Here is a 24,085-nt window from a genome sequence, read left to right as displayed (position 1 = left end):
GAAAATAAGGATGTGCATTACACATGGGTAAAATGATTACATGCCATGGGTTAATAATCCCGTGTATAATATGAAAAAAATGGGTGTGCACTATACATGGCAAAATGTGGTATATGGAATAGAAAACATTTTCCAAGATACCACTTAAGACAACTTTCCTGAAATAAAAGAAATTTTACAGACAGAAAGGGTATACCATGTTTCAGAGAAACTAATGCAGAAAATCACCACTGAAAATCACCACTAGTGATTTCAAAGATAAAAATTTCTAAATACAAGAACTCAGGGAACAGAGTTCTCGCAAATCTTTTCAGAAAAAAACTACTAGATCAGGGGTGTCAAACTCATTTTCACTGGGGGCCACATGAGCCTCGGGGTTGCCTTCAAAGGACCGAATATAATTTTAGGACTGTATAAACGTAACTACTCCTTAACAGGTAAGTGAGAGCTCAGTGCTGCTGCAGGGTAGGAACAAGGTGCCGGGCCAGATAAAGCAAGGTGGAGGGCCGGATTCGGCCCATGGGCCTTGTGTTTGCCACCTGCGCACTAGATGAAGAACCATGGCCTACCAAAAATGGACAAATCTCTCCCAAAAGAAGACTGGGGCTGAGTACTGGATTGCTTCTGGGGGTGGGCAGGTGAAAAGAATGGAGGACAAATGGAAGCAGGTGAAGATGGACCTAAGATTAATTATCAAAACAAGTCATACCAGTCACTGGAGCTCTACTGAAATTTAAAGAAAAAGAAATTGGCCTTTTATTTTATGTAATTTTATTGGTGCTTTGTGTTCTGGCAAAAGTCTTTCACCACATTATATTCTGAGTCCCAAAAAGCTTGATTTGTTCACTGAAATTACAACTTGGCCGACAAAGACAAAATACATTTCCATTATGGCTTCCAATGTGATCAATGACTCCAAGTTTCTATTAGCAGTAATTAACATTTATTTTTTATTAAGTTCCAGACAACATTTCTTGAGTATCTTACTTAAATACATTTATTACAGATTTTCACTGGAGATCTATTTGATAGCAGCACAGACTGGGCAGCTTGTAGGAGATAAAAATCTAACAGGTCAGCATGCTGAAAAAGCTCATGCTTTTGGGCCTCGATGCCCCAGAGAATCCTATGCTGTCTACTTACTCATAAATTCTGCCATCACCCTGAAAACCAGACCATCTTGAGGGTCTAAACAAAAGCAGAATCTACTAGGTAACTGGTATATATTGCATATTTGTCTAACAAAAGGGTGTGTTTTTATATTTTAATTTCAGCGTAAATTTTATTTTAAATGAATACTGAAAGTAACGTTCCCTTTTATGTGTCATAGTTCAAATATTTTAGCTTTCAAAGTACATTCTGTCTTCTATTCATTGTCTGCTTAGGACAATATACTTCCATACTGTATCAGAACTTCTGGCCCACTCTCTTAAAAACCACACTTCAGCCTACTCAGCCTTAAAACTGTCCTTCAGAAATGACTTAGAAACTCTACAGCCAAGAGAAACCCTAAGGAGACATGATAACTGAATGTAATGCATAGATATCCTAGATGGGAGCCTAGAATAGGGAAAAAATAAATTGATATTTTCAAAAATCAAGGATTTCTGAATAAACGTATGGACCTTAGGAGCATTGGGTCATAAATTATAACAAATAAATTTACCATACTAGCCCCGGCTGGTGTGGCTCAGTGGATTGAGCACTGGCCTGTGAACCAAAGGGTCACCAGTTCAATTCCCAGTCAGGGCACATGCCTGGGTTGCAGGCCAGGTCCCCAGTAGGGGGCACTTGAGAGGCAACCACACATTGATGTTGTTCTTCCTCTCTTTCTCCCTCCCTTCCCCTCTCTCTAAAAATAAATAAATAAAATCTTTTAAAAATTTTATCATACTAATATGTAAATAATAGAGAAAGTACATACAAGGGTATATGAGAACGCTGTACTATCTTGACAATTTTTCTGTAAATCTGAAACTGTTGTAAAAAATAAAGTTTATTTTTTTAAAAACTGAGACATAGAAGTAAAAAAATAACTGAGAAGTAAAAGAAAGAAATCATCTAGATTTCCAAAATAGGTAAATGATAAACAAAATTACGGTGTATTTGTTCAACTGATTACTGTGCATTTTAGAAAGATAATTTTGAAGATATAGCAACATAAAAAATGACTATGACATAAAATGAAAAAATAAAATGTATGTAGGTATAGCATAATGTAACTATGCCAAAACATTCATGATAAGATTGAAAGGGAACACCTAGAAGTGGTGTTAAATGTTTTACAGAGCAATGATTATGAGTGACTTTAGAATGATATCTGAAAATGGTTTGCTACTCCCTGGACCCAGAAAACCCCACAAAATCATGCAAATCAAGAGGTTCAAATCTTTGTGTTCACTTTAAGAACACTCATGAAACTGCCCAGGACATCAAGAGTATATGCATCCAAAAGCCACCAAGTATCTGAAAGATGTCACCTTGCAGAAACAATGGGTTCCATTCTGTCATTACAGGAGTGGAGTTGGTAGGTGTGCCCAGGTCAAACCGTGGGGTTGGACACAGGGCTGGGGGCCCAAAAAGAGTGCTGAGTTTTTGCTGCACATGCTTAAAAACGCAGAGAGTAAGTAATGCTGATCTGAAGGGTGAAGGTGTAGTTCTCTGGTCATTGAGCCCATCCAGGTGAACAAGGCTCCCAAGATGCAGTGTAGAACTTACAGAGCTCATGGCAGGTTAACCCACACTCGAGCTCTCCCTGCCACATGGAGATGATCCCACTGAAAACGAGCAGCTTGTTCTTAAACCAGCCAAGAGGAGGCTGCACGGAAGAAAAAGATATCCCAGGAGAAACTGAAGAAACAAAAACTGATGGCCTGGGAGTAAATTCGGCATAAAATAAATACTAATTAAAGTAAAAACAGAAAGATAAAAAAAAGGTGCACTAGAAATTGTGGCTGAAGCTGACAACCACAAAAGGCATGTTAAGGATTACACACAGTGCGAGGAAAAGAACAAACTGGTAACTACCCACAGCCTGGATCACGCCCATTGTCCTCCATTCCTTTCACATTTGTTCTGCTTTGACCAGGATGCTCTCAATGGCGAAGAACCTTTCTCCAAAGTTGATCCTTACAGGCCACCAGGTGGAGCCCAACAGTCACAAAAAACAGCCCCCTCCTCCACCGAATGCCCTTTTTGTCCATCAGCCAGGTAAGAGCCATACCCCCCCCCCCCCCCCCCCCCGCAAAGGACTTACCAAGTCTAAGTTTGGTAATGCAAGTTCATAGGATTACATAACAGCCTCTTCCTCAGAAGTCTTCAGATAAGGAAGAACATACTCTTAAAACGGTGAAATAGTCCTTTTGCACAAGAAGAAAAACTGGATAGAGCTATTTTTCAATTTGCTAATATTGTAGGCTATGCCTCAATGAAACGAACTAATTTCTCCTATTTGTTTTTTTCTACCAACCTGGTTACTCTTTCATTTTTCTACTAAATACAATTTAAGGTAATTTAATGACCACCTCCCAACCCATATCTACCTCATTAGAAAGTCAGTGTCTTTCAAAACTGAATGGAATAGTAAAAGTATGGGCTTCCATCAGTCAACAAATAGTTCTGATTACCTAGTAACTAAGACCTTGTGGGTACAAAACTGGGAGATAAAGGAAATACCAGACGCGATCCCTCCACCTGCCACTTCCTCCTCCACCACACACATATCAATCTGAACTTCCCTCAGATTGAACCTCTCCTTCACCTTGCCCAGTCGCGCTCTACAACAGAACCGGCTGTCCTTCACTCTCACTAAAATGAGCGGTACCGTGACCAATTCCCTATTTCTTATTTCAACAGCCTCCCATTAAGCCTACACAATCCCACATTCAACCAAAACTTTCTCAACCTTGCTACGTCTGCACTGACCTACCTATTCATTTTCCCTCCTCCCCATCCCTTAAAGCTACCAAAGTTTGCTAGAGAAAATAACATTAAACAAATAATATAAATATGTCAACTTGCTCTAGGTCAATTCATGTGGTAAATCTTCAGTGCAGTCTTCAGTGTTGCCAAGAAACACAGTTATGTTCCCCACAGTAGCTGCTGTAAAACTTTTCAATCTTCTTCAAGATTTATCCTTAAATATGCAAGAAAAAGAAACCACGACAAATCTAGGAGAAAGAGACCAGAATGATATCTCCATGCTTATGACATCCTGGAAGGGAAGTCTGGGACTGTAAACTCTAGACTTTAGGACAACAGATTTCACAAAGTTCTGAGAAAATGTAAGCATGAATTCTACTGCAAGAGTGTCTAGAGGGAAAGATGATTTAAAAGGGTTGGGAAACTCTTAGAACTGTAAATTAGATTATATAATTACAAATCACCTCAGCAAGGAAGTCAACGTGGCTTTTTAAATATCCTGGACTATAGATACTAAATACAGAAAGTACAGCATATGCTGGGATGCATAATAAAAAGCAGTGATCCCTAAAAGCCAGCCAGGTCTCACTAAGAACTATTACCTTTAGGTTTCTGATAACAATACAGGGTGGAGACCCATGAAAAGGTGGTGGAGGCAGCGTAGAGGGGTGTCCAAGGCTCAACTGAGATCTCTCATGAAAATTCTAAGAACAAGATGAAAAATCGCTTTTCTAATAACTAGAGGTTTCCGGTACTGTAATAAACTTGGGGCTTCTTTAACCAGAGGCACTGGGGTGCCACTGGGGGTACAGAGAAGCAGTGCTTACACCAAAGAGGGTACCAACAGTGGTGGCCTCCTTAAGTCTCCTTCCAAAGCTACTGAAACTATACATTGTATAATGTCTATGTTCTATTTAAACTTTTTGTTAAAGATTCTAAATTAGTGGTTCTCCACCTGAGTTTATACACTGGCTGTATGTTGTTACCAAGTGTTGATTTTAGAATCATAGAGCCTCGGTTCTCACCATTCTCTGTTCCAAACACCTTCTCCTGTATTTTCTAGCTTGATTCATCGTACGGCATCTTCCTAGTCCACATTGGGGACCATCAAATCATTTTCATCTACCCATCTGACCAGCCAGCAAACACTGAGTATCCTATCCTAAAGGAGCTCACAGCCAAGAAAACAACTTACATAAGCAATTACAATACAAACAGATGAGAACTACAAGAATGGAATTATTAGAAACTATAAAAAGCACCTACGAGGGAGGACTTCAGAATCAAAAAACAATTTTCGACTGAACAAGTGACGGAAGTTTCAAAGTTGAGTACTTCACTAAACAAACTCTGGGCAGAGGAGAAAGCCACTGCTGGGACAGGGAGTGCGGTGTGCAGAAGCCTGCAGCTATGAACACTCAGCCCTGGGACACAAGCTGTGAGGCCTGAGTGGAGGGATGGCGGGAGCCGAGGCTGCTCTCAGAGAACCCTGATCAAGTGCCATCACCACCCACCCAATCACCCAAGTCGGAAGCTGGGAAGTTCATCCAAGAGTCTGTCCTCCTCCTTCATGCCCCATTTGTAATCGGTCATCATGCCTGGGAGAACTGACCTTCTTCATCTCCCCTGAGTCCTTGCCTTTTTTTTTTGCTTCCCTCACTGAAGCTCCCCACCTGCAGGTTCTCCCCATCTTCTCTTACCGCAGTAGCCTCTCATAACTGCTTGCTTCTGGTCGTGTCCCCTCCCATCTACTCTGGACTCCCAGTGCGTGAGCTGTTATCCAAGAGGCTTCCATTCTCCAAGAAACAACCCTGGATTTCTCTCTTCATCCACCTCCTCTAGACTTCCAGAAAATTACTTCGTTCCTATGGAAGAACTTAAAATATTCTGCTTCATACTATAATGAGAGCTCAAAGACACAGGCCTGAATTCAATCTGTCTGCTTTACCCACACTCCTTCACAGAGAGCTGAGCCCCACAGTTCCTGCTACCTGGGCATGGGACACTGGACCCCTACCTCTAGTGAAAACTACTGACCAGGGCAAATATTGTCTCAACCTAGATCGGTAAGATTTTCTACCCTAGGAATTCTGTATTGTGATCTACACTTCAGTACATGACCTTCAGAGGACCAGCAGCGCCATTTGGGGGCTGTGTAGGCTATTCAGCAGGTAGGTGGCCACTGTGAAGAGAACAGTACAGCTCGTGTGCAGAAAGGGGTAGAGAAATGATACCCCGTGGTGGCTGCACTCGTCAGGGTGGTTGAGAAAGAAGCTGCCACCTTGTTAGTTCTGAGATCCTCATGAGACCTGCCCCTACTCCTTGGCCTGGTTAATCACCACTTGTATTTAAGTCAGCTCAAGTAGGATTCCATTTCTTAGAATTAAATTAATCCCGTGACGTTTATGTACAAGTCCTTCCGCACTAGACTACAATTTCTTTGAATAAAGAAACCATAGCTGTGTACCATTCCATTTCTCATATAATATAGCACTGTGCCTTACACATAGTTGATCAACACTTGCTTCACGAACTGAATTTAACTATAGAAGTAAATGATTCTGGACTTGAATAATTAGTGTAGTAGTAGTAGAATGTAGGGGCAGGGAACAAATTCAGAAGAAGGGCTCTTTGGCCAAACTGTTTTTAGGCATAAATTCTGCAGAAGCTAATCACACACATTCACACCCACAACAAGCACTACCTTCCCGCTCCTGGTCAGAGTCTGGCAGAGACAAGAGAGGAGACCCAGGCAGCCCCAGCACAGCATGTTCCGACTGGGAAACGGTGACCTCAGTTCCTAAAGATCAGTAACTGATAGCCAGAACCAAATGGCAAGGTGACCACCAACGTGCTCAGCAGCTGCAGCCTGCACCCCTCATGAGACAGACGTCATCTGAGAACTACATCATGAAAACCTGCCACATTTTACTTAAGATAAATTTTCTATTTTTCACAAAGATTTTTAAAGGCATATTTCCATAAAAGATCATTTTTAATGTCTTTACAATAAGGAGGTACAGGAGTTATCGTAGTTTTTTGTCTGAGAATCTTCAAATGTTCTTGTTTTTAAAAGTACATAATTGTCATATGGTTATTATTTTTAAATATTCTTTATTTAGATTCTGCAAATGTCCTTACTGCTTCAAAAGTCTGACTCTTTTTTCAAATATTATCATACTTTACTTATAAGAAAAAGAGTTTTTGATGAAGTAATGGCTCAGCTGTTAAAAAAAAAAAAACCTGCGAGGTCATTGGAGCACTAAGAGAAACTCACACCCGGAAGATTTCCTGACTACACCCTTAGAACTTGAAAACTAAGGAAGAAGTCCAGTCAAGTACACACAATGGATAAGACAGAAAGTCAGATAAAAGACTAGGCGGGATTTCCTGCCATGACGTGAAAGTATTCCCTTTTCACTGCCAAGCAGAGTGTGGTGGCCGCAATCAACAGAGGCCAGGTGGCACTGCCACTATCAGGCTTTTTGAGTTGATGGTGAGAAATTGGCAAGCCTCTGAGAAGGACTATTTAGGGCTCAAGGAGTTGACGTCACTTTTGGATAATGAGTTCGGCTTAAAAGTGATGACAATGCAATCACACCACTTGCGAGCAAAAAAGAAAGTGCGACTGTTCCTGAGTGGCTCTGAGATCCCATAAGCCACACCGACCTTCCTGTCACCGAAAGAGCGGCACAGGGCAGTGTTTCTTAGATGGCACTGGGTGGGGCACACAGATCTGACTCGGTTCGGCTCACTTCACGAGGCACAACGGTCTAAGCACAGAGTGAGCCTGATCAAATCAGCGCATGACGGCCCTCTGCCCAGTGCTGGCGCTTGCAACCACAGAGCGTTCCCAGGAGGCTCCATCCTGCACAGGGCCAACAAGCAAGTCACCTAAATGGACAAAAAGTGTTAGAACAAACTTTTTTCTAGCTGGTATGCTTTTATTTTCATTTCTTGTGAAGCATAAACTAGACACCATCAATGATAAAGAGCTAAAGATTTAGTTAAAACTTAAGATTGCTTTTCTTTCCAAACGAATACCAACTGTCAAAAGAAAACAGGCACAGCATTTGATCAAACAGCTGGGTCCAGCCGTTTTTCAGATCAGAATAAAGTGGCTATCCGTGATGCTCTGTGCCTACGTAATCTACATTGCGTTAGACTGTTTTCTGACAGCTTCCATAAAAAATATGGTACCCTTTTCCTGCTTACAATTACTGCCATAAGTGAAACTTCTGAAAATCAGTACCAGAAAAGCACATCATTCAAACACACCTTCTTACTGATATTTAAAGCATGGGAGATTGGGGTCCCCTGCCTAGAAGTTGTGTATCTTAACCCTAGTGTCTGAAAGGGGGCTCTGATTATTTAATGCAATGAATTCTTCACAGCTCACAGGTAACAAGCCAGGATTCATGACAGAAGAGGACATGTATAGAAGGTCAGAATGTGCTGGCCCTGGCTGGTGCAGCTCAGTTGGTTGGAGTGTTGTTCCTGAAATTGAAAGGCCGCTGGTTCAATTCCTGATTAACGCACAAGCCTGGGTTGCAGGTTTGGTCCCCAGCTGGGGTGCATATGAGAGACAACTGACTGATGTTTCTCTCTCACATTGCTGTTTCTCTTCCTCCCTTCCTCTCTCTAAAAATCAATAAGCATGCCCTTGGATGGGGATTAAAAAAAACAAAAACAAAAAACAACGTGCTTATATTTTATGTCAAAAAACAAAATCACGGGGATTGCAGAACTATTATAAAGGACACATGGACAAAATCGGGGGGGATGATGGGGGTGGGGGAGGGAGGTGGGTTCAGCTGGGGTGGGGGGAGGGAAGGGGAGAAAAGGCATACAACTGTAATTGAATAACAATAAAAAATAAATTAAAAAAAAAATCAGCCCTGGCCAGTGTAACTCAAGGGACTGAGTGTGGGCCTGAGAATTAAAGGGTTGCCGTGTTTATTCCCAGTCAGGGCACATGCCTGTGTAGCGAACCAGGTCCCCAATAGGGGCCACGTGAGAGGCAACCACACATTGATGTTTCCTTCTCTTTCTCCTTCCCTTCCTCTCTCTGAAAATAAATAAATAAAATCTTTTTAAAAAAATAAAAACAAATCAAAAAGGTGACTGCCTGGCAATTCGAGGTGACCACTTGAGGTGATAGCTAAGGTCTATTTCTTAAGAACCAGGACCAAAATATGTTAAGTACCCATGCTTTAATAAAGAAATCACAATTTTTTAAAAAAGGTTACTGAAAGGCCTCCTAAACCAAGTTCCGCGTGAGATCTGTGGTTTTCTTGCCAGAGCTCACCTACCCCAGGGCAAAATTGCTGTCCTCCTTCCAGTCCACGATGCGGCAGATGAATAGTGTGTTGGCATAATCTTTAGGCCGAGTCACAAATTCTTGAGGACAGTCCTTGAGAGGCACGTATATTCTAGGCACTCGGTGGTCTGAGGGCGAAAACAGGGCATATTTCCTAAACAGTTCACTGTTCTTATCAGTCAGCAGTTTGAGGAAGCCAGTTGCTGCTCGGGAATGCTTTTTCTCCACGATGTAAACCACCTGCAAACAACAAAGATATACTTAGTGCTATTTATCCACACACAGGACTGGGTACAAGTCAGCAGGAAATTGTTTGGTCTACTAGCTGGGTCCCTCAGTTTTCTAGGTCCATATGAAGTGCCTCTTAGTGAAACTGTGTGACTAAGTTATTGATATTTGCATTGGTGAGGGGACTGTGAAGTCCCCTGCTGCTATACTGTTAGGAGACCCTAACTATAATAGGTTGCCTTCCTCATTTCCCTTTTCAGAATTCTCCTTTGGTTGTTTCTTGTTATTTTTCGGGGTTTATACTTGTACTTAGTAGGGAAGAGCAAGGAGAAACAAATCTATGGCATCTCTGAACCAGAAGTCCTTGCTTCTTGTCTTAACATTTGACAGCATAAGAAGTGAATAAAGCAGCTTGACATCACTTGTGATTCCTATGTGAGTCGTCATAGAAATGGCTTTCCCACAGCGTAGGTTTCACATACAAGTGCTGTTTGGCCTTGTAATTTTAGATTGAATTCATTAAGAAACTATCCAAAAGAAAAAAGAAAAAGAAAAACCAGCCAGAAAGAAGGCACAGTTGGAGAGCAGTAGCAAATTACAAGTTCCGTCTCCAGAGGGTTGCCTCTACTGAGCTCTGACTTAAAGTCATTTCAGAATGCGGCCCAGTGTTGCCGGATGTTTTGTTTTGTCAGGAGACGCCAGAAGTCTGATTTTTTTTTATGTGAACACTCCATTTTTTTTTTAATGTAAGCTACCAAGTCAAAATTTTTAAATACTGACAGGTCAAACAAAACACAAGTCTGTGAGCCAGATCTAGCCCACGGTCTTTCCATTCATTATAATCTTCCACGCCTAGCATGCTGCCTGGCTTATGGTTAGTATTCAAAATATCTATTAAAATAAAGATCTAGGTAACTGGATGGGCAATGGCAGGTAACATGTATGCAATGTAACTTAGAAATCCCTCATGTCACTACACAAGAGATCCTCTCCTGACCCACTCGCTAGACGGAGTGGCAAAACCGCACACCCTGGGTAAACACGCTGCCAGCGCTTCACAGGCAGTGGGAGCCTCGTGCCATCATGCGGCCTCATTCTTCGCCTGTGCACACTTCCTCCACCATGAGCTGTTTAGATGGAGTCAGCTGTGTTTGATCCCATATCTGGCTATGGCACTAGTATATGTAATTAAAAAATAAAACTGAATCATGCAAAACAACAGGATACAAAAGCAATTGTCTTTGTTTCTGTGATAACTAAATTAAATACTTTGGAAAAACTAAGAAAGATTTCTTCAAAGCTTACTTGTGAATTGGATTTGGGCATGACAACAATAAAAAACCAATGGAGTCAAAAACTATAAAAATCTAGTAGACTCAACATTAATACTGTTTCACCAATGCCTAAATTCTCACTCCACTCTAAATAACCCAAACTGGAAATCATACATGCCACATTACAAGTGTGGTTTAAACAGAAAAACTAATGCAGAACTTCCATAAACATACCCCCACACAAAGAAAATGCCTTGCCCTTCATCCAAAGACAGGCAAATGAAGACATATCTGTATGTTTAGAGTCATTAAAAAAATCTCTTTTTATGATACCCTGCTTCCACTGACTATTCTGATTAGCTGACCAACTACAGTCCTAAGGGTTGCATGAGAGACCTCTGACAGGCAGCTCAGTTGATAGCCATTTGGACAAATGGAGAAAATCTGTAGGCAATGACCTTTGCTGATCTTTGCAGAGACTTCTCTGGTACAGTGCTTGTGTCCTGTGTCATGGAGGTGCTCTCGTCTTTTGTAACTGGTACACCAGCATCCTCTTTTCCTTAATTAAAAACAGAAAGAAAAAGAGAGAAGGGGAGAAATCAGTTACACGCATATCCATTAGGCATAATCTGTTAGTCATAAAGACTCATGGGATTTTTAAATTCAGAACTACAAGAATTATTGGATACCATTTTTACCCCCAAACTCTTCACCATATAGAAATGGGAACCCAGGCCCCCAGTGGTCCGGTGACTTGGCTAAGGTCAATCACATCACCAACTTGTATTAATGCTCACACTCAGCAGGCCACACTGTACCAATTTAACATTACTCACATGCTAAGCATCACGCATGTGGACGGCATCAAACTAGCTTGAATTAAACTCAAATGCCTATATGTCAAAATGCCAAAATAACTAGATAGTAAATACTGTCCCTGCCTACAATGAACAATAGCAATAGGTTAATTTACTATGCACATCTGCTGAAGTAAAACAAAATCAAAATAAATGTTAACTTTTAAAAGGACTTTGGTATCAGCCATAACAAACAAAATGGTGGAAAATAGATTATATTTATTAAATAAATAAATAAAAATGCCAACCCTGATTTTCCTGGCTTTCTTAGTGACATTATATAAAGAATAAAGCACTTACAGTCTTCTAATGTTTAATTTCCTTTCTTTAAAAAAAACTTATAAAATGCACATTCACCCTAGAAACTGAAACCACATCTCCCCAGTAAAGGGAGTTAGGCTCTGTACCAGAAGTATTAAAACCACTCATGAACAAAAGCAGCAAATTACACACTTTTGAACACTTAATAATTTGTATTTTCATGTGTTACATTAGAGTTCCACCACACCACAAAATATTCTTAGCCAATTATACTGGAGTTTCTGGATTCTAAGGGTCACGACCAATTCATGTGGGACCTGCTCCAGAGAGCTCAGAGAAACTTGTGTTTATCATCATTTAGACATTACCAAGACTAAAATAAATAAATCCTTTTCAGAACCAGCTGCCTCTCAGCAAGGCCTCAGCTTAAAGCCAGCTTTTACCATTGTGGGCATCCTCTGGAAACACTGACATGATCTGACCTGCTGGGGCTTAAGAATGGCCAACAGTATGCTTTTCCATCTATGCTGAAATACACCTACCATCATGCCCACTGAAAGCAAAAGTCTGTTTTCCAAAATGAAAAAACAAACAAAAACTTTCCCATTGTTGATTGCCCTGTTCATCAGTAAAAGAGGGACAACATCCCTCTTTTATTGATGAACAGTGAGTTCATCAGTAAGTTCATCTTTTATCTTAGAACATAGTTCAGAACTTCAAAATCATTGATTACTTCCAGAACAACATCTCTTATACTCTTCGGGAGAAAAAGAACCACACAAGTTGTTGATTTGTTCCATAACATATCTTGCCAGTGTTCTGCAGAACAAGGTATCAATTTGGGAAAGATTAGAAGCCTGGAACTACCGTGAACAAGCACACCCTACCTAGATATCTAATATCTGAGCTCTCAGTCCAAGAGCTGGCACAGGGTAGTGAGGATTTTGTCACAGTTACCCCAAATCCTGGGCATACAGCTTTCTGTGAGTCACTGATGGCTCCGTCTTATGACTGTTGCTTTAAATTCCACCCCAACAAAAAGCAAGTCTTTAATTCCAAAGGTGATGCCAGGCTGTATCCAAAGAAAGAGGGCAAGCCACAGCAGTGGGCCCCGTCATGACGTTCCGATATCACACCTGAACATGACCTTTTCATGTTCTATCTTCATAAGAATATGCTGGCAGAAATATGGCTAATAAATTAACAAATTAAACTAAGTTTTCAGCCCTGTGGGTGAGCATCACAGATGTGTTCAATAAATATGAAGAAACACAATGCCAGGTTAGAAAGGTGAATCACCTTAATAGGTTTCCCACAACTACATCTCACCACAATGAAGAGCAAAGTTGCCAACTTAATGAGAGAATCTACTGCATTGTTTAATCACAAGATCACTTATTTATTCACGTACTCCATGTGTGTTGATTGAGCACTGGGCACTGAGGATTCAGTGGTGAATAAAAGAAATACAGCCCCAGACCTTATAGAGCATATACCTTAATGTGGGAGTGAAATTCAATAAATAATCACTCAATAAAGTTGTAAGTTGTGATGAATGATAGGAAGGAAAAGTCCCTTTGGAAGAAGAGGAGAGGCCCTGTGTGGAAGTGACCTGCAGCTGAGACCACGAAGATGGTGTGCATAGGAATGAGGAAGGGAACCAAAGCGGGGGAGATGTCACTAGGGAAGAGGCAGAGGTGGGAAGTTCTTGTCACAATTAAGGAAAAGAAGAGCACGTGGCTGGAGCACAGTGAGCAAAAACGTGCATGACAAGAGATGAGAATAAGAGGTACATGGAGTCAAATCAGGTGGAACCTTCTAGGACTTAAGAGTCCTGAATTTAAACCTAAACACAAAGGGAAGCTTGCTAAGAAATTTGTGCAAGAAAATGACACTGCCCAAGGTGAGATTTGAGCAGGCTCATACCTGCAGTAGTCCAGACATGGGGGATAGTGCCTACATGCAAGCATTGGAGATGGAATTGAAAGGATCAGTTTAGGACCTATTTTGGAGTTGATCTAATAGACTTTGGTGGTAATTTGATATGAGAGCTTAGGCTTATTTCCAGCTTTCCAGCCTCTGCAGCTAGGTTGATGAAGGAGGCATCATTATTGGCACAGGAAAGACTAAAGAATAAGGTGAAAATCAAGAGTTCTATTTCAGAGGTGGCTCTATTTGAGAGGCCAACTGTGAAACCTTCAAGTGATAATGTTGGGAGACAATTCAAAATGAAGGTCTGGAACTCAAAAAGAGAGATCTGGGCTGTGGCTTTAAACACAATGTTTGTGCTGAGAACTTCCATATTTATTAATTCTTTCCTGCCCAGGCTGCAGGGAAGAGATTCAAACCCACGTCTGCTGTACTAAGTTCACGAAGCTCTTCCACTGCTATGTGCTCAAGTAAGAAGTAAAGTGCCGTCACTGTCACTGGGGAGGAAGTAAAAAAACTTCGCTGAGGGAAGTGACTTGGGGTCTGAGTGATGTATAGATGTTATGAAGAAAGATGGGGAAGTTGAAGGGCATTTCAGGTAAAGGCCAGCGCTCGTGCAAAGGCCCAGAGCTGTAAAAGGGCCCGACACGGTAAAGGAATAGTAAGAGATTTACTGTAGCTACTGACAGGTGGGCAGGTCCCAGGACGGGGAGAACAGCAAGGCTGACAGAGAGGTGGGATGGGTCCTGTGCCAGTGAATCTAGTTACTGCCTCATCATCAATTTTCTTCTTTTATGATTAGCTGTGATGCTAAGTGGGGGCAATATGGAGAGAAAAGGAATTGGGCAAAAGGGTGTTTCATTCCATCCAATTAAAAGAGTGACAAACCCTGATAAATCTAAGCTTTTTTCATCTCTGATTCAGGAGCCACAGAAATTTACAATTTCCAGAGAAATTCAATGAAAACTGCAATTGTTTTGCATAAATGAAAACATTTCCCTTCAGATCTCTCAAAATCAACCAACCAGGAAAACTTATTTTATGGGCCCCTCTCTCCAGTGAAACATAGAGATGACAACACAAGTCCTCACAGGGGCAGGTGACATTCATGTTATAGCCACTTGCTACGCTGCAGGTCTGCCAGGCACAGTGAGTGTCAATGATTGTTGTAGGGCCTCATGTCTAGCGCCCACCAGGGCCAAGGCATGGGCACTAACGAGTCCCCTTCTTCACAAAGTCCCCACCCAAACAAGCCTCTCTCTCTGAAATAAAGCCAATAAAACTGCATGGTGCCAGAGAGTTTCCACAGTGTGCTCCCATGCATTACTTCACGTGGTCAAGGCCGCAACTCCGCACCACGGGTAGGGTGGGTACTGTCATCACTGTTTCACCAAGTAAACAGGAGGAGTGGACAGAGCCAGTCAACAACTACATGCAGAGATCCTGGTGCTGACCATGGTGACCTGTTCTCCACACAAGCAAGAATCAGAGCATGATGGGAAGAGCCATGAAAACCTACATCAAGATTCTGTATAAATGGTGACGGGGATCCCCTGAGATGCTGGACATAACCCAGTACAGGTCCTGAATATTGATGGAGTGGCAGGCACTGCAAATGACACTGTCTCTGTCCTCAGAGAGCTCATGTGCTAGAAATGAAGCAAAGGTGACAACAAACAGTGAAAGTACGTGGTGTTGATGGTTTTCTGTAGTTTCACCTTGATATATCTAAGTTTGGGTTTTTTAAAAAACAATTCTACTTGCAATCACTAGTCTTCATAAATCTGTAGTTTGGTACCTCAACTGCTATGGAAAACCTCAGCTGTTAACTTCAAATTTCACCTTTGCTCATCTCCTTTTCTCATCTCTTTCTGTGACTCTAATTAAACTTAGATGTTCTCCATTCTCTCTCTGTGGTTTCTATTTGTCTTCCCAGATAAATTTTTCTCTATGTCTTCCCATTTGTTTTCTCTTCAGCTTTATCCAATCTTCTCTTAAATCCATCCACTGAGGTTTTTTTCTTTAAACTCAAATACATACTTTTCCTCACTCACTGAGTTTTTCATTTCATTAGTTATGTTTATTTCTAGAAGTTTCATTTCATTCTTTTTCCAGTTTGCTATGTCACATTCCACAGTTTCCTTTGCAGATACCTTCAAGATTATCTTTTATTCCTTAAAACACAGTTTTACAGATGGCGATGATTCCAGTATCTGATGATGTTTATAAAAGGCTGTTTCTGTTGTTTGTGGTTGCTGATGCTTCTCGTCCTTGAAATACAGTTTCCTTAGGTGCTGGTCACTTAATAATTTGAAGCCTAGGTTAAGAAAATTTTCCTTTTGAAAGAACGCCCACTTGATCTTGCCAGATACCTGAAAATACTACCAGCCCTTAAACCCATTCCAGACTTAAGATTCCATGGGTGAATTTGGGCTACAATTCCAGCCACAGCTGGAACGTCCCAGGTCTGCCCTCACCCTGATGGAATACAGCCATTTAGAGTCCCAGCTTCACGTGAGGAGTCTGGGCTTTATTTGTGTTCCCTATAACTGCTGGTCAATCCTGCAATGTTGCCTGGGTTCCCCATTCCAATTTTAACCTGGTAATGCCTGTCAGCTCTGAGATGCTTTAAAAAGAAGGGTTTAGGTGGTTGCTGTGTTTGGTTTTTTTTACTTTATCCAGCAATTTTGGGTTGTTTCATTGGGAAGGTGTGTGTCTGAATAACAGCCCACCATTACTATTACAAGAAAGTTCCTAGGACTTTTGTTTTTGTATTTGAGAAATGTTTTTCAGGTGGCAGTGCAGAGCACAGTTAGGGAGCAGTGATGGGGCGAGGTCAGGAGAGGGGCACTAGGGATCTGGACAGGAAACACAACAGGGAAACAGTAATAAGGAAGCTATGATGACAGTGCCAATGCTACATTAAGGCAGAAGCACAAAAGATGGAGAGAAGAGGCAGGTATTCTCACATTTATTTTTCTCAACAACCCCATGAGGGAAGTATTACTATTCTGATTTTTAGAGAATAGCAATCAGCAGATCGAAGCAGTAAAGTAATTCATCCCAGGGCTCATCCAGGAATATGGTTAGTAGAGGGCAGTCACAACCCAGTGTGACTCCAAATCCAAACTCTTCCTGCCTTGGCAGGATGAGATCTGGAGGGAAGACAGGTGCACGCTGGGGGGTTCCAGTAAGGATGGGAGTGTTGCTGACAATTTTATACTTCAGTTATAGGCAGACACTGAAGGACTTTAAATTTTAGAAGATGCCAAGTGACAAATAGCTCTTACCTAATTTCACAGTGTGTACCCATAGAGATAATAGAGTAAGTTACAATAAAAGAATAAGCTTCAGAGTAACAAGACCTAAATTCAAAATTATGTGGCTTTGAACCAGTTATTCCTTCCCTCTGAATTTCCTCCTTTGAGAATCAGGAACAATTTACATGAGTCCTGTTTACCTGTAAGGCTCTGGCACAAAGTACATGACCAAAAATTGTTAGATGTTATTAATGCCGTTGTTATTAGCTCTTGCAGCAAATTTTGAGTGAATCCAACCCCGTTACCCTCAGCACAACTGAACAGGACTGGAGTACAGAGCAATGGCTGTAATATAAAATGGGTCACATTTCATCATCTGTAAAATGTAACCCATTTACAGGGTTAACAGGAAGATCAAATAAAATTAATATGTATTGAAGTGCTACAGTGGCTAGAACACTGTAAGCACTCAATAACTGCTATGTAATATATATACTTAAATTGTGCATACCTTTTTGTATGGCTGGTACATTCTGTCTGAAGAAGAGGCAAGAAATGGCACTATCTAGATAGGCAGAGACCAGGTCAACATACAAAGCCTGGATTTATCCCAAAGGCAATGGAGAGGTACAGAAGAAAGTAGGCAGGAGACTAACACAATTTATGCTGTAAGAAACTCACACTGGTTGTTGTATGGGGAACAGATTTAGGAGAAGGGAAACTAGAGGCAGAAAGACCAATCAGCAGGTTGCAATAAACCAGACCAGTGGCAAAACTGACACAATTGCTTAGATGCTATAGGGGAACTGGAGGTGGCAGAGGTTATACAGGGTATACAGTAAGCAATGGGAAAAACCGCCTCATTTCCTCATAACTGAAATTCTCAGAGCTGTTCCCTGACCAGCAGCATCATCACCTGGGAATGGGGATAGGATGTAAGTTCAGTTGGGACTTAATGAGTGTGAAGTGTTGGAGACGGAAATGAAGGCGTCATCTGTGTACAGAGGGCAGGTGAGTAAGTGAACTGGCCCCTCAGAGATGGTTCAGAATTAGAAAAGCAGCAAGCCTAGCATTCAACCGTAAGGAACAACAACATTTAAGAAAGCACAAGTTGAAAAGTCTGAAAGGAGACTGAGGCGTGGCCAGAAAGGTAGGAGAAAAATTAGGCTAATGTGGGATCAGAGAAGCAAAGAAAAGCAAGTGATTCAATAGGAAAAAGCATGGTCAGCAGCGTGGCCTTAGCAACAAGTTAACAGGTGACCCTACTAGACTGATTTTGAAAAAAGTAATGAAGTGAAGTCAGAATGATGTGCATGGGGAATGAGAGGGAGGTGGACTGCAGAGAAGAGGGCATGAACTAGGCTCCGGAAGTCTGGCTGTGAAGGAGTGGAATAATACAGGGTGGTAGCTCTAGAGGGAGAGAGACAAGGTTTCTATTATTTTACTTTTTTTAAGATAAGGGAGGCTTGGACATGGTTCATTGCTGATGGGAAGGAATCACTAAAGAAGGTGTGGTCACAGAGGACACAATTAGGAAAGGGAGAGGTCCCTGGGCAGGAAGGGATGGGATCCAGAACCCAGGGGAAAGGATTAACTTCAGGCAGAAGAACAGAAAGAGGCCAACTTCATTGTATCAAAGTAAACACAAGGGGACAAAAAAAAAGGGGACAAGTCTAGACACGAGCCATTTTTAAGTCTGGTGGCCGAAAGCTGAGGGGGCACAAGGAGGCAGCTGTCATTTTCTCTGAAACACAGAAGCCAAACTCAGCTGTCAGAAAGTGCTAGGGGAGGCGGAGGATACACACTACATTCAGAACTGGGTTCCGCAATTCCAGGTGAGCATCAAATGCAAATAGCAACTCAGAACAGCAGCTGAACATGCCAAGCACAGTTATGTGATTTACATACAGTACTACATTTAATATTCTCCAATAATCCAAAAAAGGAGGCAGAGTATCATGCCAATTTTAGAGATAAGGGAAATGAGGGTCACAAAGGTCAAATAGCATGCTTGCCTATGGTTACCAGCTAGAAAATGACAAGGACAGGATTCAAACCAGAATCTCATGAATGCCAACACCTCATCCTCTTCCCATGATGGCACTCAACCTTGAAGATCTGAACGGGATGGATGGACATGAGAATGGAAAAGAACCTACGAGAGACCTAAACATGATTTTAGAGTGCCTGAGTGATGAGGCACTAGGAGAAGCCAATCGACTCTGGGGTACATTTCAAATTTGGGGTGACAGTGAAATATAAGCATGATGATGTCCTCTAACCAAACTGGAGACATGATTCTACATCTTGTAGATTGGGAATATGAATTAAGATGATAACATTACCTGAGTGGACAAATGTGTAGAGACTGGGGGGAAAGAACTTAACATATTAAGAGTAACAGGATGAACAAAGGAATGAAAACTAATATTCAAGCATTGAAAGGAGAAAGTTCCCTTTACTACTCAATTATCTGCACTGTTCACACTTACAGAGCGATGAGAGATTAAGGAGGGAGGCACTCTTGTGGCAGGACTCAGTCACCCTCTCATCAGGCTGACCATGCAGATGCCTTCAGTTCCTAAGTGGGAGCTGAGACCTGGATGGCGCAGCTTACAGGCCCGGGCCTGAGTGCCCCACAGGGTCGTCTTCTTGGAGGGCGCTTTGCACTGATTCCTGTCCCCAGCTGTTAACTGTATTAAGTGCATCATTAACACCCTCCTGCTTCTCTCGGAGCACTCTCTGCTCCAAAGCTTTCTCTCGCCCAGGAGAAACCACTTTTAAATTTCTCTCTACTAAAACTTTAATTGGCTTTTAGCATCATGGCTCCCAAAAGACCCAAAATGTAGGCACACACACTTACGTGCTCTCATCTCCAGCTTTAACTTACTGATTCTGCAGCTTTCCCAACAAATGAATGATTCCTCCAAATTCAACTCCATGAGTTCTACTTAAAAAAAGCCAAGCATCACATCTTACAACACCAGAAATGGTGTTTACTAAAATCAAACTGGTGTTTCTTTACCTGCCTCCTAAGAACTAGTTATTCATCAAAACTATAAAAATGAAAAAGGTGCTAAGCTACCGCAGAGTTAAGAACAGCCTCAAAGCTTGTGAAGCTAGACTAGAAGGGTTCTGCCGTGTTTTGAGCCTGCGATCTCCCATATACTAAACATGCATTATATCTCTTCTGTATTGCAAGGCTCTTACAGCACATGCGATACTTCATCATACTGAACATCAACAGGGATAATTAGATCCAGCCCACTGCCTGGGTAAAAGGAAGAAATATGAAAACACCACTTCTCTAAGAGCTGGTCCTCCTTATCAATTCATTTGCTGCCACCTAATCATAGCAGGACCACACAGTGATCGTGATCATACAAAAAAACAAAGAGTTTAAAGAAGTTGATTTTTATTGACTGAATCACTTCTAAGGTCCACAGGCCCCCTAGGAAACAGAACAATGCACTGATACAACACAGCTCATGTTCAAAGCATCTTTGATGGAAAATTGCTTTTCCTTAATAAGGTAACGAGTCTAGCTCTACATGCAAATCAGACAAGGCAAACCACTCCACCCAGGTTATATAGACATGGATGAGTCACTGCTTTTGATGCCAAATTGGCAAATCTGAAGGTTTTATAATGGATCTTTTGTGGCTGTGGTGGAGAAAAAGGACTCAGGTGTTAATCAGGAGAGTGACTAGAGTTGTCCTTCTTTAGTTTCAAGAAAGGGAAGTCTTTTGCGAATACAAACAAGACTCTGTTCTGGAAGTTGCAAGTGGATGAAAGATAAGCAAGAAGTTATATGAGGAAAATAAAAAATATTCAATGATAATATCAGTCATAGGATATAAAGTGGAAAAAAAAAGTACCGACCAGAGAACCAAGATGGCGGCATATGTAGACACACTGCCCCTCCTCGCACAACCACAGCTGACAGAAAATCGAATGGCAAGGAAGTCCGACACCAAATAGATAAAAAAGAAACATACATCCAGACAGGTAGGAGGGGTGGAGACGGGCACCAGGGCGGAGAGGACTCGTGTGGCCATGGCGGGACCAAGACTGGCGGAGTGTGGGACGAACGGGGCAGGCAGTCCGAGCACTAGCAGACCCTGAGGCCCCACATTTGCACAGATAAACCCAGAGGGCCGGACTCAGAGTGGCGGAGAACGGGGCAGGCAGAGCGGTGGATTGTACCGCTCGGCCCCACACTCGCGCACAGATAAACCTGGACGAATTGCTGGGAGCAAGGCAGACCACGTAACCTAGGGCTCCAGCTCGGGGAAATAAAGCCTCAAACCTCTGATTGAAAACACCGGTGGGGGTTGAGGCGGCAGCAGGAGAGACTCCCAGCCTCACAGGAGAGGTCGTTGGAGAGACCCACAGGGGCCTAAGGTGTGCACAAGCCCACTTACTCGGGAGCCAGCACCAGAGGGGCCCAATTTGATTGTGGGTAGCGGAGGGAGTGACTGAAATCTGGCAGAGAGTGGAGCAAGCACCATTACTCCCTCTCAGCCCCTCCCCCATGTACAGCGTAACAGCACAGCAACCAGCATCACCCCGCCCCACCCCAACAACACCTAAGGCTCCGCCCTTTTAAGTAACAGACACACCAAGACAAAAAAAAAAAAATGGCCCAAATGACAGAACACTTCAAAGCTCCAGAAATAATTCAACTAAGCAGCGAACAGATAGCCAACCTATCAGATGCACAGTTCAAAACACTGGTAAACAAGAAGCTCACAGAATTGGTTGAATTTGGTCGAAAACTAGATGAAAAAATGAAGGCTATGATAAGAGAAACAAAGGAAAATGTACAGGGAACCAATAGTGATGAGAAGGAAACTGGGACTCAAATCAACAGTGTGGACCAGAAGGAAGAAAGAAACATCCAACCAGAAAAGAATGAAGAAACAAGAATTTGGAAAAATGGGGACAGGCTTAGGAACCTCCAGGACATCTTGAAACGTTCCAACATCCGAATTATAGGGGTGTCAGAAAGAGAAGAGCAAGAACAAAAAATTGAAAACTTATTTGAACAAATAATGAAGGAGAACTTCTCTGGCAAGGGAAATAGACTTCCAGGAAGTCCAGGAAGCTCAGAGAGTCCCAAAGAAGCTGGACCCAAGGAGGAATACACCAAGGCACATCATAATTACATTACCCAAGATTAAAAATAAGGAGAGAATCTTAGAAGCAGCAAGAGAAAAGGACACAGTTACCTACAAAGGACTTCCCATAAGACTGTCAGCTGATTTTTCCAAAGAGACCTTACAGGCAAGAAGGGGCTGGCAAGAAGTATTCCAAGTCATGAAAGGCAAGGACCTACATCCAAGATTACTGTATCCAGCAAAGCTATCATTTAGAATGGAAGGGCAGATAAAGTGCTTCTCAGGTAAGGTCGAGTTAAAGGAGTTTATCATCACCAAGCCATTATTATATGAAATGTTAAAGGGAGTTACCTAAGAAAAAGAAGATCAAAAATAGGAACAGTAAAAATGACAGCAAACTCACAGTTATTAACGACCACACCTAAAACCAAAACAAAAGAAAACTAAGCAAACAACTAGAACAGGAACAGAACCACAGAAATGGAGCTCACATGGAGGGTTATCAATAGGGGAGTGGGAGGGGGAGAGGGGGGAAAGGTACAGAGAATAAGTAGCATAGATGATAGGTGGAAAATAGACAGGGGGAGGGTAAGAATAGTGTAGGAAATGTAGAAGCCAAAGAACTTATAAGTATGACCCATGGACATGAACTATAGGGGGGGAATGTGGGAGGGAGAGGGTGGGCAGGATGGAGTTGAGTGAAGTGGGGGAAATGGGACAACTGTAATAGCATAATCAATAAATATATCCAAAAAAATAAAAAGAAATCCTAAAACCAGGAGAGAAAAAAAAGTACCTATTAAGAGCCACAGAAAGGACAGATCACACTTTTAGTTGAAAGAAGTTGGTAAAGGCTTGTGGGGAAAACACCTTGGGGTGAGCAGACTCTAAGATGGCCCTAAATGATCCCCACACTTCCGAGTCCTCACACCCTTGTATAATCACCTCCCTTCAAGTGTCTTGCTTCTAATCAACTGAATATGGAAAAGATGATGGACGTCATTCCCAGGATTAGGTGCATTAAGACTGGAACTTCAGCCTGCATAGCAGATGCTGTCCTTTCCTGGATATGACGAAGCCAGCTGCCACCAGAGGGTGGCCCAGGCAGCAAGGAGCACATGGGCCTCGGCCCCACAGCCAGCAAGGAAGTGAGGTCCTCCATCCAAAAGCCAATAAAGAATTAAGTCTGGCCCGCAACCACATAATCTTAGAGGCAGATCCTTCCCAATTCAAACCTTCAGATGAACAACACCTTATTTGCAGCCTTGTGAGAAACCTTGAAGCAGAGAACCCAGCTGATGCGGACTAAAGGGAAACTTTGTTTCCTTCCTCTGCTCACAACACTTTGGACACCATATGTATGGGTTTTCCCATTCTCTTCCCCTTCTCTTCAGGCCCCACCTGGTGTCCTACAACCAACTCAATTCTGACACTGAATACTCAGGGTTAGCACAGCCCCACAGGTAAAGGGCTTAGTCCCACAACCCTGCCCCCACCTTCAGACACCAAATGCAAGTAATGGGTTTCTAGGTTACCCAGACTTCTGAGTTGGCTACAAATTGGGGTGGGGTTCCTATGACCCCCTCCTCAGGTCCAATAACTCTGCAATAGCTCACAGAACTCAGCCAACACATAACTTATATTTACTGATTTTACAAAGGACATGATAAAAGACAGATGAACAGCTAGATGAAGAAATACTCAGGTCGAGGTCTTCGAGGATCCTGAGCACAGGAGCTTCTGTCCCTGTGGGCAGAGGTGTACCACCCTCCCAGCGCGTGGATGAATCCGCCAACCCACAAGCTCTCCAGTCCCCAGAGCTCCGGTATTTTAATGAAATCATACAGGCATGACCAATGTCATCATGTAGCCATGACCAGTTACTAACTCCATCTCCAGCCCTTCTCCCCTCCCT

At 42.2% G+C, this 24,085-nt stretch overlaps 1 protein-coding gene across 7 annotated transcripts in view; it reads right to left on the bottom strand.

Annotated features, from left to right (window-relative positions):
• Positions 1-24,085, bottom strand: part of DIS3L2 (DIS3 like 3'-5' exoribonuclease 2) — a 280,596-nt gene that overhangs the window by 163,085 nt on the left and 93,426 nt on the right. For all 7 annotated transcript variants that reach the window (XM_053919206.2, XM_053919207.2, XM_024564295.4 and 4 more), the window contains 2 exons: positions 11,202-11,302; positions 9,234-9,481 (listed from right to left, as the gene is read on the bottom strand). In XM_053919206.2, coding sequence (XP_053775181.1) covers positions 9,234-9,481; positions 11,202-11,302 — 349 coding nt within the window. The remainder of the gene's footprint in view (positions 1-9,233; positions 9,482-11,201; positions 11,303-24,085) is intronic.

Source organism: Desmodus rotundus, chromosome 2 (assembly GCF_022682495.2).
Source record: "Desmodus rotundus isolate HL8 chromosome 2, HLdesRot8A.1, whole genome shotgun sequence".
Lineage (NCBI taxonomy): Eukaryota > Metazoa > Chordata > Mammalia > Chiroptera > Phyllostomidae > Desmodus > Desmodus rotundus.
Note: the sequence above shows the minus strand (reverse complement) of the source record. Positions and strands in the feature narration are given on the sequence as shown.